General features: G+C 47.5%; 1 protein-coding gene across 5 annotated transcripts in view; it reads left to right on the forward strand.

Moving 5' to 3' along the window:
- Positions 1-548: 548 nt before the first annotated feature.
- Positions 549-15,197, forward strand: part of LOC140391499 (uncharacterized) — a 60,655-nt gene continuing 46,006 nt past the window's right edge. The window contains exons 1-4 of one of the 5 annotated variants that reach the window (XM_072476030.1): positions 549-708; positions 4,606-4,657; positions 5,734-5,930; positions 14,007-14,693. In XM_072476030.1, coding sequence (XP_072332131.1) covers positions 5,801-5,930; positions 14,007-14,693 — 817 coding nt within the window. In that variant the 5' untranslated portion in view covers positions 549-708; positions 4,606-4,657; positions 5,734-5,800. The remainder of the gene's footprint in view (positions 709-4,605; positions 4,658-5,733; positions 5,931-14,006; positions 14,694-15,197) is intronic. The other 4 variants (XM_072476032.1, XM_072476033.1, XM_072476034.1 and 1 more) reach the window with 4 other exon arrangements.

Below are 15,197 nucleotides of genomic sequence, written 5' to 3' on the forward strand. Positions count from 1 at the left end.
CTCCACCACTGGCTCCTCAACCTCCACCATTAGATCCTCATCCTCCACCACTGGCTCCTCATCCTCCACCACTGGCTCCTCATCCTCCACCACTGGCTCCTCATCCTCCACCACTGGCTCCTCATCCTCCACCACTGGCTCCTCAACCTCCACCACTGGGTCCTCATCCTCCACCACTGGATCCTCATCCTCCACCACTGGATCCTCATCCTCCACCACTGGCTCCTCAACCTCCATCACTCGGTCCTCAACCTCCCCCACTGGATCCTCGTCCTCCACCACTGGGTCCTCAACCTCCACCACTGGCTCCTCATCCTCCACCACTGCGCCACTCTGGCTGTTGTTGTTGTTGTTGTTGCCGGGTCACGTGGTGCCACGCACGGCCGTTATTCGCACGTGGCCTCCCGCCCGATTTGAATTTGCAGTGCCTGCATTGCCGGTAGGCCGCTCATGCGCACTTCTCCACGGCTTGGCAGAGCGCTGGAAGAGGATTGGTCGGCGCTGGCTAATTTATTCAAATCTTATGCCAGGCCGTCACGTGCTTCTCTGTCAGGCTCCAGACCCGCCCCCTCAGGTGACGTGGACGAATGGCCTCGGGTACTTGGCGCAATGGGATTTCTCGCCTCCCGAAATAGACTCAAATCCCCAAACTGGCCGTTTTTATGGGATGATAAGACACCAGAAGCCAAAGAGAATGTCTTTGTTGAGGTATGTACTGTCAGATCATTTAAAAACTATATATTTTATGTTGTGTATTTTCTTCCCTTCATTAAATTATTTTATGCTCAAAGTTTTGTTAAAGAGAATAATGTACTCTTCTACATCACCCCCTCAGTACTGACCCTCTGACAGTGCGGCGCTCCCTCAGTACTGACCCTCTAACAGTGCGGCACTCCCTCAGTACTGACCCTCTGACAGTGCGGCGCTCCCTCAGTACTGACCCTCTAACAGTGCGGCACTCCCTCAGTACTGACTCTCTGACAGTGCAGCTCTCCCTCAGTACTGACCCTCTGACAGTGCGGCACTCCCTCAGTACTGACCCTGTGACAGTGCAGCTCTCCCTCAGTACGGACCCTCTGACAGTGCAGCACTCCCTCAGTACTGACCCTCTGACAGTGCGGCACTCCCTCAGTACTGACCCTCTGACAGTGCGGCACTCCCTCAGTACTGACCCTCTGACAGTGCGGCACTCCCTCAGTACGGACCCTCTGACAGTGCAGCACTCCCTCAGTACTGACCCTGTGACAGTGCAGCTCTCCCTCAGTACGGACCCTCTGACAGTGCAGCACTCCCTCAGTACTGACCCTCTGACAGTGCGGCACTCCCTCAGTACGGACCCTCTGACAGTGCAGCACTCCCTCAGTACTGACCCTCTGACAGTGCAGCACTCCCTCAGTACGGACCCTCTGACAGTGCAGCACTCCCTCAGTACTGACCCTCTGACAGTGCGGCACTCCCTCAGTACTGACCCTGTGACAGTGCGGCACTCCCTCAGTACTGACCCTCTGACAGTGTAGCACTCCCTCAGTACTGACCCTCTGACAGTGCGGCACTCCCTCAGTACTGACCCTCTGACAGTGCGGCACTCCCTCAGTACTGACCCTCTGACAGTACGGCACTCCCTCAGTACTGACCCTCTGACAGTGCGGCACTCCCTCAGTATAGACCCTCTGACAGTGCGGCACTCCCTCAGTTCTGTCCCTCTGACAGTGCGGCACTCCCTCAGTACTGATCCTCTGACAGTGCGGCACTCCCTCAGTACTGACCCTCTGACAGTGCGGCACTCCCTCAGTACTGACCCTCTGACAGTGCGGCGCTCCCTCAGTACTGCCCCTCTGACAGTGCGGCACTCCTTCAGTACTGACCCTCTGACAGTGCGGCACTCCCTCTGTACTGACCCTCTGACAGTGCAGCGCTCCCTCAGTACTGACCCTCTGACAGTGCGGCGCTCCCTCAATACTGACCCTCTGACAGTGCGGCACTCCCTCAGTACTGACCCTCTGACAGTGCGGCACTCCCTCAGTACTGACGCTCTGACAGTGCGGCACTCCCTCAGTACTGACCCTCTGACAGTGCAGCACTCCCTCAGTATTGACTCTCTGACAGTGCGGCACTCCCTCAGTACTGACCCTCTGACAGTGCGGCACTCCCTCAGTACTGACCCTCTGACAGTGCGGCACTCCCTCAGTACTGACCCTCTGACAGTGCGGCACTCCCTCAGTACTGACCCTCTGACAGTGTAGCACTCCCTCAGTACTGACCCTCTGACAGTGCGGCACTCCCTCAGTACTGACCCTCTGACAGTGCGGCACTCCCTCAGTACTGACCCTCTGACAGTACGGCACTCCCTCAGTACTGACCCTCTGACAGTGCGGCACTCCCTCAGTATAGACCCTCTGACAGTGCGGCACTCCCTCAGTTCTGTCCCTCTGACAGTGCGGCACTCCCTCAGTACTGATCCTCTGACAGTGCGGCACTCCCTCAGTACTGACCCTCTGACAGTGCGGCACTCCCTCAGTACTGACCCTCTGACAGTGCGGCGCTCCCTCAGTACTGCCCCTCTGACAGTGCGGCACTCCTTCAGTACTGACCCTCTGACAGTGCGGCACTCCCTCTGTACTGACCCTCTGACAGTGCAGCGCTCCCTCAGTACTGACCCTCTGACAGTGCGGCGCTCCCTCAATACTGACCCTCTGACAGTGCGGCACTCCCTCAGTACTGACCCTCTGACAGTGCGGCACTCCCTCAGTACTGACGCTCTGACAGTGCGGCACTCCCTCAGTACTGACCCTCTGACAGTGCAGCACTCCCTCAGTATTGACTCTCTGACAGTGCGGCACTCCCTCACTACTGACCCTCTGACAGTGCGGCACTCCCTCAGTACTGACCCTCTGACAGTGCAGCACTCCGTCAGTACTTACCCTCTGACAGTGCGGCTCTCCCTCAGTACTGACCCTCTGACAGTGCATCACTCCCTCAGTACTGACGCTTTGACAGTGCGGCGCTCCCTCAGTACTGACGCTCTGACAGTGCGGCGTTCTCTAAGTACGGATTTTCTGACAGTGCAGCACTCCCTCAGTACTGACCCTCTGACAGTGCGGCACTCCCTCAGTTCTGACCCTCTGACAGTGCAGCACTCCCTCAGTACTGACCCTCTGACAGTGCAGCACTCCCTCAGTACTGACCCTCTGACAGTGCGGCACTCCCTCAGCACTGACCCTCTGACAGTGCGGCACTCCCTCAGCACTGACCCTCTGACAGTGCGGCACTCCCTCAGTACTGACCCTCTGACAGTGCGGCACTCCCTCAGTACTGACCCTCTGACAGTGCGGCACTCCCTCAGTTCTGACCCTCTGACAGTGCAGCACTCCCTCAGTACTGACCCTCTGACAGTGCAGCACTCCCTCAGTACTGACCCTCTGACAGTGCGGCACTCCCTCAGCACTGACCCTCTGACAGTGCGGCACTCCCTCAGTACTGACCCTCTGACAGTGCGGCACTCCCTCAGTACTGACCCTCTGACAGTGCAGCACTCCCTCAGTACTGACCATCTGACAGTGCGGCACTCCCTCAGCACTGACCCTCTGACAGTGCGGCACTCCCTCAGTACTGACCCTCTGACAGTGCGGCACTCCCTCAGTACTGACCCTCTGACAGTGCAGCACTCCCTCAGTACTGACCCTCTGACAGTGCAGCACTCCCTCAGTACTGACCCTCTGACAGTGCGGCACTCCCTCAGCACTGACCCTCTGACAGTGCGGCACTCCCTCAGTACTGACCCTCTGAGAGTGCGGCGCTCCCTCAGTACTGACGCTCTGACAGTGCGGCGCTCCCTAAGTACGGATTTTCTGACAGTGCAGCACTCCCTCAGTACTGACCCTCTGACAGTGCGGCACTCCCTCAGTTCTGACCCTCTGATAGTGCAGCACTCCCTCAGTACTGACCCTCTGACAGTGCGGCGCTCCCTCAGTACCGACTCTCTGACAGTGCAGCACTCCCTCAGTACTGACCCTCTGACAGTGCGGCGCTCCCTCAGTACTGACCCTCTGACAGTGCGGCACTCCCTCAGTCCTGTGCTGAAATGCTCAATCCTAGAATAGAGTTTGAAACTACAGCCTTCTACTACAGTGACGAGGAACTGAAGATGTTTATCCTCTTTGATCGAATAACATTCACAGTACTGTATTACCTTGGGAACAGATTTTTTTCTTTTATAAATTTAGAGTACCCAATTCTTTTTTTCCAATTAAGGGGTAATTTAGCATGGCCAATTCACATACCCTGCACATCTTTTTGGGTTGTTGGGGTGAGACCCATGCAAACATGGGAAGAATGTACAAACTCCACACAGACAGTAATCCGGGGCCGGTATCAAACCCTGGTCCTCAGTTCTGTGAGGCAACAGTGCTAACCACTGTGCCATCATGCTGCCCTTTGGAAAATGTTTTCTTAGAAAGGCCCACTTCTGTATTGTAAAACCTGAGGCTAAATGTGCAACATTGGCAGGACTTTGAATGAGGCTTTATTGACTTTTGTTTATATGTAACTTGGTTCTGATTGATTACTCATCACGTCAGTGCAATAAGCACCTCTCTTCACTTGCAGCTCCAGGGTGTTGGTGATACTCCTATCCTTCAATCAATCATTGGAAAATCAGGTACTTTGGGTCATTTATTTCTGTCACTCCTAACCAGGGGACTTCACCACACCCTTGGGGCGGAATTCTCCATTTTAGAGAGTAAGTGCGAACACAAGGACAGAATCGGTGGACTTCTATGACAGCAAAATTGGAGCTGCTCCCGGAGCAATTCAGGAACCATTAATGGGCTCGCACCGGCGCCATGTAGAACACGAGCAAATCCAAGAAAAACGGTGTTGGATTCGTCGGGGCTGGGATAGACAATATTGCAGCCGCATATTAGCACTCCACTCCCCACATGCACTCATCCCAACCAACAAGATGGCACTGGTTGTGTTGGGAGTGTGCCCATCCCATTGATGGGTTGGCTGGGGTCAGAGAGTACTTAATGGGGTGGCCTGGTGGGACACCCACACGACCCATGTTACTAAGTTCCCAGTGGGCAGTCAGCGGCGTGCACTGCCACATGGCTGTCTTGCAGGCTGCGGCGATGGTGGTCGGTGCTCATCCACCCCGACCCCACAGCCCCCGCTATTCCCTCTGGCTCTGGCAGAAGCTCCCACCCAGGGACATAATTGTCAGCACACTATGGTGATGTGGGACACTTTCTGTACCCCCTCTCCCTCCCTCAGCAGCCCCGGCATCTTTTTCCCGATTTTTGAAACCGGAAGTGGACCTCGCCGTCAGCAATTCCTCCTGGCAGAGGCGGACAATCACGGAGATTCCGGTGAATACGGGGTCAGGCCCGCTAATGATATGCCAACGGCATTTACTGTACGTGGGGAGTAGAACGCATTGACGCCACTGTCAAGGCACCAGAGCACGGCGGCTGGCCCGCGATTTTGGCCTCACGACTGATTCTCTGCCCAAACGCCTGTCCTGATTTCCGAGTAGGCCGATGGAGAATCGTGCCGTTAGTGTATGCCATGATTTATGCAATAATTGGAACATTTTAATGAATGTTAAGAAATTTTAACAAAGATCTTAATTTTCTGTTTTAATTTGCAATTTTATCAATTAAAACTCTATTATTAATTTCAACAAATTATGTTCATAACTTTTGCCAAGATTTTCACTTTGTAATCTCTTCCCAGCATCTGAAATATATTTTCTCCAACTGCGGTAACATTTCTATGTGGGCTGTTTCAAAGTGCAAGTGTCATGATTATACTGCGACTAATACTCTCCAGCCCGTGCCTGCATTTCTGCTGTAGTGAAAGCTTTGAAAACATGAAATCCTTTTGCCCTACACTCCTCATTCAAGCTATTTTTCAGCTTGTATTCATAATTGGTGAGTAAAGACTGAACTTTTATTTTGACGCTAATTGATGGCGACAGTTTTTAAAAATTATTCACTACCTTGGTTTATAGTGTTGCTCTCAAGGCCAGCATTTATTGCCCAAGCCAAAATTGCCCTTGACAAATGAGTGCTGTCTTCAAATGTCATAGGCAACAGGCAGTTTAAAATACCTGCCTTTTGATTAAAACGGTGATTATGTGATTACTGCTTAAAATTCCTGGGCAATGAGGCCAGTTCTGTTGTAATTTCTCCTGGCTTCACTAAGGTCACTCACTTATATTTGGCTTGATCTTCAAAAGTTTATTTACTAGGTAGTTTTTGAATTCTCCAGCATTTCACCCAGATACAAATTGACAAACTAATATTATTATTTGGATACAATATTAGGTAGTCTGCATTCTTCATACATTTGCCAATTATGTGTATTTACAAATTATCCTGAACTAAGAGGACACTTTTACACAGAAAATTATAGAATTGTACAGCACAGACTGTTGTTTGCAGCTGAAAATCTTTACGGTATAAAAAGACTTACATTAATATTTCATAGAATTACAGTGCAGAAGAAGGCCATTCGGCCCATCGAGTCTGCACCGGCCCTTGGTGAGAGCACCCTACCCTTCTTTTACTAAATTTAGAGTACTCAATTAATTTTTTCCAATTAGGGGCAATTTAGTGTGGCCAATCCACCTAGCCTGCACAACTTTGGGTCGTGGGGGTGAAACCCACGCAGACACAGGGAGAATGTGTAAACTCCACACGGACAGTGACCCAGGGCCGGGATCGAACCCGGGTCCTCGGTGCCGTGAGGCAGCAGTGCTATCCACTGCGCCACCGTGCTGCCGAAGAGCACCTAGCTAATCCCACACCTCCACCCTATCCCCGTAACCCAGTAACCCCACCTAACCTTTTTTGGACACCAAGGGCAGTATAGCATGGCCAATCCACCTAACCTGCACATCTTTGAACTGTGGGAGGAAGCCGGAGCACCCGGAGGAAACCCATGCAGACACAGGGAGAACATGCAGACTCTGCACAGACAGTGACCCAAGCCAGGAATTGAACCCGGGACCCTGGCGCTGTGTAGCAACAGTGCTACCCACTGTGCTACCATGCCACATAGGTATCGCTCAGATACCTAGTATCAACCGAATGAACCTTCTCCGGACTACCTCCAAGGCCAGTATATCTTTCTTTAGATAAGGGGACCAAAATTGTTCACCGATTCCAGGTGTAGTCACACTAGTGCTTTGTATAGTTTTAGCCCTAACATCTCTAGTCATTTCATGTATCCTTAATTCCTCATCACAGATATCGTCCCTCTCCCCAGATGCATGTACATTGCTATGATTCTGAGTCACTTTGTGACATAGGATATCACCAGAGGCAATCGTCTTTTTATTTTGTTTGCATATTGTTGCTCCAGCCTGATCACAATTGCACTGATTTGTTTTTCTTACTACTCAGTTTAAGTTTATAGATTTGTAAGAATCTTGTTTTAATCATTCAATCCAGTGAGCCTGCTTCAGTTTTGTCAGAGGAATCCAGTTAATCCCACATTTCTCCATATTCCTGCATTTCTTTCTCCTTCAAATTTTAATTCCACCCCCTTGTGAAGGGTAAAATTGAACCTGAATTCAACATCCTATCAGGCAATGTATCCCAAACCTTAACCACTTGTGTGAAAGGATGTTCCTCATGACCCACTGGATCTTTTGCTAATCACCTGAAATCGGTGCCCTTTGATAACAATCATTCAGCCGTTGGAAAAAAATTATCTTTATTTACTCTGCCTGAATCCTTCATGATTTTAAACATCTCTATCAAATCTCCCCTCAGCTTTCTCCGATCTAGGGTGAATATATAAGACGTAGGAGTAGAAGTAGGCCATTTGGCCCATCAAATTTGCTCCGCCATTCAATGAGATCATGACTGATCTGATATAATAATCTTCAATTCCACTTTCCCACCTTATCTCCATAAGGCTTAAAAATCTGTCTCTCTCAGCCTTGAACATACTTAACGATCCAGCCTCTGCAGCCCTCTGCGGTAAAGAATTCCACAGATTCACTACCCTCAGAGAAGAAGTTGTTTCTCATCTCTGTCTTGGGCTACCCTATTCTGTGATTATGCCCCCTGGTCCTAGACTCTCCCACAGCCTCTTCCATGTCAAGCAAATTCCCTGAGAATCCTCTGTCTCAATAAGGTCACCTCTCATTCTTCTAAACTCCAATGAGTACAGGCCTAATTCACTCAACCTCTCCTCATAAACAAATCCTTGCATACCCGGGATCAACCGAATGAATCTTCTCTGGACTACCTCCAAGGCCAGTATATCTTTCTTTAGATAAGGGGACCAAAATTGTTCACCGATTGCAGGTGTAGTCAAACTAGTGCTTTGTATAGTTTTAGCCTTCAACATCTCTAGTCATTTCATGTATCCTTAATCCCTCATCACTGGAAATATTTTAGTAAATTTATTTTGTACCATCTGCAAAATCTTCACATTTTTCCAAAGTGTGCCACCCAGAATACAAAGGTCTACTCTGATCCTTTTAAAAAATTATTCGTTCATGGGACCTGGACATCGCAGGCTGTGCCAGCATTTATTGCCCATCCCTAATTCCCCTTGAGGGGGCATTTCAGAGTCAACCACATTGCTGTGTGTCTGGAGTCACATGTCAGCCAGACCAGGTAAGGACAGCAGATTTCCTTCCCTAAAGGGCATCAGTGAACCGGATGATTTTTTACAACATATGACAATAGTTTCATGGTCATCATCAGATTTTTATTGAATTCACATTTCACCATCTGCAGTGGTGGGATTTAAACCTGAGTCCCAAGAGCATTACTTGGAGTCTCTGATTTACTAGTCCAGTGATAATATCACTACACCACCACCTCGCCTGCAATCAGGAATAGCTATAACCATGGGTAATACACAGTGCATTCCCTGTGAGCGCTCTATTGGATTATGGAATTCATCCTTGTTTTTCATTCACTCCATAAACCTTGGGCGGGATTCTCCGATTCTGGGGCTATGTCCCTATCCGGAGTGGGAATGGTGGTGTTTTAAGCCATAACAAAGTGACGTAAACCGGCCACCGATTCCCCGTTTTGCTGGGGGCTAGCATGCGGCAGCATAGAGCACTCAGCTCTAGCTGCCGATATGGCCCGGAGAATTGCTGGGTCCGTAGCCGCGCATGCGCATGGTGGCGGCCTGCAGCGGCCGCGCTGTGCTGCATGGCGGAACCCATTCACAGACCCGGCTCCCCCACAGCGCCCTCTGCCCCTAATAAAGTCCTCCCCCCTGCCCACGGATCGGCCTTCCCCTGTCTGTGGCGGCGCTGGACTGAGTCTGCACCCGCCACACCGAGTTCCCGACGGATGAGACCACACGTGATCGTTGGGAACTTGGCCAGTCGGGGGCGGAGCATCGGGGGGCGGGCCTCCGGCAATGTCCTAAGGCCACCGCTTTGGAGGGGGCGGATCATCGCGAAAGCGGCACCGCCCCTGATTTGGTCGGAACTGTGATTCTCCGGCTGATCGCCTAATGCGACTTCGGCGTCGGTGACTGGAGAATTCAGCCCCTTGTGTCCTTCCTGTAACATTTGGATGTGAATGTGTTTTTGTGTGTACTGGAGCAAATATTTTCAATTTCATATTTTTTTTTGTCTATTACTTAACATCCATTGACCCCATCAGTCTACTTCCCAGTAATGACTGTTCAGCCATATTCTCTCTCTATCTCTCTCTCACTTTCTTCTGACAGATAATGTTACACTGACAAGGCCAATTATTTAAAGAGGTCCAATCATCTGAAATTACATACCTTATGTCTAATATTAGAATACAGGAATGAGATATCATTTTACTTTCAATATAGACTAGATTTTGTAAATGACATTGAGCAGAGGGTCATACATGCCCAATAAATCTGGTACCTTCTACTACCTGATCATTTGTCTAATCTGTCCTACCAAGGAGAGCAATATTTGTATAGTCACAGCCAAAGCAGCAAATAGTGAGTCACTCATATTTGGCACTGTCTGCATCACATTCAGAATTAATAAAATCAGTCACATTTGGTACTGCTTCAGAGGGAAAATGTTCTGACCTTGTGATCTCAATAGGTAGCCTTGTGCAATGGTAGCACATATTATAAATTTGAGTGCACATACTACATTATTTTGCAACCAATTAAATCAATAGACAGGAGTGGGGAAGGGAGGAGGTAATTGGTTGCATGTGAGGAGGTCCCTGCTGTCTTGACAACTGCTCTCACAGGAAAAAAAAACAGAATACAGCATGGTAGATGGAGTTTGTGACAGCAGAGCAAGATAAGGAGATATTACAGAGGTTGAGCATTTTAATTTAGCAGGGATGTAGCCGTGGTAGATATGTAAGGAGGTGTTGGAAAGAGAATGGCTCATGGAAAGGTGAAAGAGGCTGCAATATGATGGGCGCAAGGGGATGGGGGAACACATGGAGGATTGGGAGGGGAACTACAGAGGACTGGCTTTCCAGCAACCATCACCCTAAATGCTACCTGCAGCTGTGGTATCACTTTTTCTCACTAAACCACAGCACATTACTCAGCATCTGCTGTCTGTAAGGAAAGGAGAAGCAGTGCAAGAATGAGGACCAGAAGATGACAGAGAGAAGTAGAGAAGACAAGTGGAGAGCATGGAAAATACCACCTTGAACTTCCAACACAACTATCAGTCTTTCCTGGGATTTCACAAGTGGCACCCTGACAGGAGTTTTAATATTAAATACTAAATCAAGAAGGTCTGCAACAATTGTGCTGCAAGGTGTTTGTAGGTATACTCTCCACACAAATAAGGCAAAATGACTTTCCCGAAAATGTTTCATCTTCCAATTTTCCTCAGTAACTGAACTTTGTAATATTCAGAACCAGCATTTAAACAGAAAGTTACATAATACCTACAAACACCTTGCAGCACAATAGTTACATAATAATAATCTTTATTATTGTCACAAGTAGGCTTACATTAACACTGCAATGAAGTTACTGTGAAAAGCCCCTAGATGCCACACTCTGGCGCCTGTTTGGGTACACTTGAGGGAGAATTCAGAATGTCCAATTTACCTAACTAGCACGTCTTGATGGACTTGTGGGAGGAAACCGGAGCACCTGGAGGAAACCCATGCAGACACGGGGAGAACGTGCAGACTCCGCACAGACAGTGATCCAAGCCGGGAATCGAACCCGGGTCCCTGGCACTATGAAGCAACAGTGCTAACCACTGTGCTACGGTGCCACCTCTCCCCCTCCGCAACACCTCACACCATAACCCCTCCTCCAGCTCCTCCTCCCCTCCAGCGATGCTATATCCTCCTCCAAAAACCTCCCATAAATTCCTCCAACTCCATCATTGGCAACACCCCCTCTGACAATGAGGAGGGCAGTGTAAGTACAATAGATTTAATCATTATAAAGAGAAGAGACATTCAAAGAGAGATTGGAAGCTGTGCTTAGAGAAATTTGTGGAAGAAGCAGAATGAATCCTAGTCACCCTCACAGAGAAAATCTCCAAGGTCTTGATACAAGTTTTAGATTTCTGTTATCAAGTGTGAGAGAGCAGTGCTGTGAAATACTTCCCTTTTAGTATCAGTGGATGTCTTGTGGTAATCCTAGTGGGTTTTGTACAGATTAAAAATCTATAGGGATTGTTGCCTAAAAAGGGGTTTTTAGCGCTAAATTTAACTGAGCAGAAATCTTTGGGAACTGTTCGTAGGACTCCTTTTAACTGTGCAAATCTAATCTTGTGTGTTGAGTTTATTTTCTTTTTGTTACTAAATGTTTTAATTTAATATTTAAGATCTTTAAAAGTAGTATTGAAATTTTTGTTTCCGAGTTCAGTGTACATACTTCCTTGTAATTAAATGAAAATTGACAATCGTTGTTATAGCCTGTCCACTTTTCCCTTGGGATTTGGACAGCCCATTAATTACCACCTGCTATACCATAACACCGGTAATGTGGGGTATTTCACCCACCAGTCGCACATATTGTAAACTTAATGGGTCACATTTTGCTGAAAATATAACTGACTGATGTTTGCTGTTATAATGTGAAAATTAGCCAGCCACTTATGATAAGGAAGAGATTCACAATGAGCTGCAAATTGCTTCAAGTTGCTAGACAGTTTGCTGCTGATAATTTAGTGAAGGTGACCGCTCGCCCTCAACTTCCCTGTGAATTTCAAGAAATTGAAGTTGTGCATTAATTGCCAATTAAACTCACTGTGAAATTAAACTCACTGCGTAATCAGCGATGTAAGTACCTTTAACTAATGCCCAGAAAGTGAATAATTAAAAGTTTGGAGTCTCATTCCTCCAGGTTGTGAATTTTTGGAGATTTTAAAACATCAAATATAACATTTTATTTTTTAACTTTCCTTTCTGTCTTTTTTTCTCTTTCTTTCCTAATCCAATCTTTTTTTTACCCCTCTCTTTATTTCTCTTTCTGGGTTTGACCTGACTTGAATTCACCAGATTTCTTTCTCTGGTGTCGCTCCATTTCTTTCTCAATTTTTAATTCTCATGGGTTAAGGAGATAAACAGTTATTCCGATTTGTTCAGTGAGGTCGCCCCACATTATTACTACATTTTAACACTGTGGGGAAAAAACATTTTTGAGTTGAAGGCTGCAGAAGCAAGTCTAACTCCAAAATGTCCCACTCCAGTAAATTCAATATCAACGAATGGAAAACTGTGCAACCGTTGTGATTTTTTTCTAGTATCAGCAGTCGCAATTAACAGGTAAAATGGCATGGATGGAAAATTAGCCATTCAATATCATTAGAATCTCTCCCCTTACCTTGACTTGGGTCTGGAAACAACCCTTAATATTGTGATAGTGTCAGATATGTTAGTCTGTATTCTCATTTGACAATTTAAGGCCCTGATTTTTATTTTTGGATGAGGATCTGTATTTAATAATAATAATAAATAGTAAGTGGAATGAGGGCACAAATAAATAATATGGAGCAGGGGTTAAAAAAGATGTGAAGGCAAAGTCCAAGGGCATATACCTAATGAATACGGAGAGATATCTGGGAAAAGAGTCTAACTTTAAGAAAAGAGTCAAAGGGAAGGAAGAGTAGGACTGAATAAATATAGACTGTTGCGTACATGGAAGCTACCATGTAAAGAGAAACCCCTGTATTCCAATCATAAAGTTTGAGATGTTAAACTGATATAGTACATGGTACTCAGAGAACTGAAACAGACCATTGAGCCCAACAGATTCATCCTGGTATTTATGCTCCACATAACCCTCCTCCATCTCTCTTCATCTCACCCTATCAGCATATCCTTCTACTTATTTCTCCTTCATCTGTGTATCTAACTTCCCCTTAAATGCTTCCATTCACCTTAACCACAGGGCAGCACGGTAGCCTTGTGGATAGCACAATTGCTTCACAGCTCCAGGGTCCCAGGTTCGATTCTGGCTTGGGTCACTGTCTGTGCGGAGTCTGCACATCCTCCCCGTGTTTGCGTGGGTTTCCTCCGGGTGCTCCGGTTTCCTCCCACAGTCCAAAGATGTGCGGGTTAGGTGGATTGGCCATGATAAATTGCCCTTAATGTCCAAAATTGCCCTTAGTGTTGGGTGGGGTTACTGGGTTATGGGGATAGGGTGGCGGTGTTGACCTTGGGTAGGGAGCTCTTTCCAAGAGCCGGTGCAGACTCGATGGGCTGAATGGCCTCCTTCTGCTCTGTAAATTCTATGATAACTCCATGTGGTAGCAAGTCATCTCCCCATTCTTTGGGTAAAGAGGTTTTCTCCTGAATTTCCTATTGGATTTATTATTGACTGTTTTATTTGTATGGCCCTGGTTTCTCCATGTTTACCCAATGTTCTCTGATACTTAATGAACATCGAGATGGGAGATTTCCTCTGTGTACAGTGAGGAAAAACCATACGTGCATTCCTTTATATTGGATTTCCCCATTTCATATACAGAGGAAATCGTGCCTGCCTTTTGCGAGTTATAGCCCATAAACGTTCTGATTATTTCTTCATTGTTATATAAACAGCTACATCCATCAAAACTGATCATGTGGCTGAAAATGGAACCACTTCTGTCTTCATTCACCTGAAAACTCGGCATAATGAAACTATGGCGAATGGAAGAGACAATGTGACTGCAAACACAACTCTATCTTTGAAAACAGTTGCAACAACCAGCCTTTGGTCTATTGGGAATGAATTATTGGTTTCTGAAAGCATTGTGGAGTCAGATGCAGCAAACATTGCTGAAAGAATTATGACTGAGGAGGTACTTGCCCAACAACCATCTGTGGATCAAGGTATCAATAAACTTAAAGTTGAGAAGGGAAAGTCGGCAGTTCTGCCGTGCTGGTATCACAATGATGCCACTTATTTAGAAAACCTCTCTGTATCGTGGTACAGGGAAGACCTCACTGAGAAGTTACCTATTGTAAGAGACAACACAACTGTATCTGGTAAATATTCTGGTCGAGTGTTTCTAACTGGACAACTATCAAACGGAGACGCTTCCATGACAATTCTAAATGTGACCGAGAGTGATGATGGAACTTATTTCTGTACAGTAACACTTGCTAATGGGACAACTTTGAATGGTGATGGTACACACCTCATCGTGAAATCAAAGACAGGTAACTTTACATTGGTCCAGATCTTCCAGTTTCTAGGTAGCTGGGGACTGGACGTACCCCGGAAGATGCACTATGGAATGCCTTGTAAGTCTCAACCTCATAATAATAATATTTATTATTGTCACAAGTAGGCTTACGTTAACACTGCAATGAAGTTACTGTGAAAAGCCCCACAGAGGGAGAATTCGGGATGTCCAATTCACCAAACAAGCATGTCTTTCGGGGCTTGTGGGAGGAAACCAGAGCACCTGGGTGGGAACTGCCTGCAAATTTTCAACTTCAGTAGGCAATTCCCCTGTATCTAGAACCCTCCAAAAAGCCTGAGATAGATTCGGAAACTTTGGAGATTTCTGTCTCAGTCGCCAGGGAAGTATTAGACAGGAAAACACCAGTCTAACTCCTGGGTAATTAAAGAACTAACCTCTTCCGCTGACTCCACACTGACACCCCCGCTCCCCCCTTTGCCCTTCCCTGACCCTCCAACTCACCACTGACCCTCAGACTGCCCCACGACCCTAGGACCCCCTGCTCCACTGACTCTCCAACCCCATCTTGAGCCTCCGCCACCCACCCTCAACTCTCTGACCC

Source organism: Scyliorhinus torazame, chromosome 15, assembly GCF_047496885.1.
Source record: "Scyliorhinus torazame isolate Kashiwa2021f chromosome 15, sScyTor2.1, whole genome shotgun sequence".
NCBI lineage: Eukaryota > Metazoa > Chordata > Chondrichthyes > Carcharhiniformes > Scyliorhinidae > Scyliorhinus > Scyliorhinus torazame.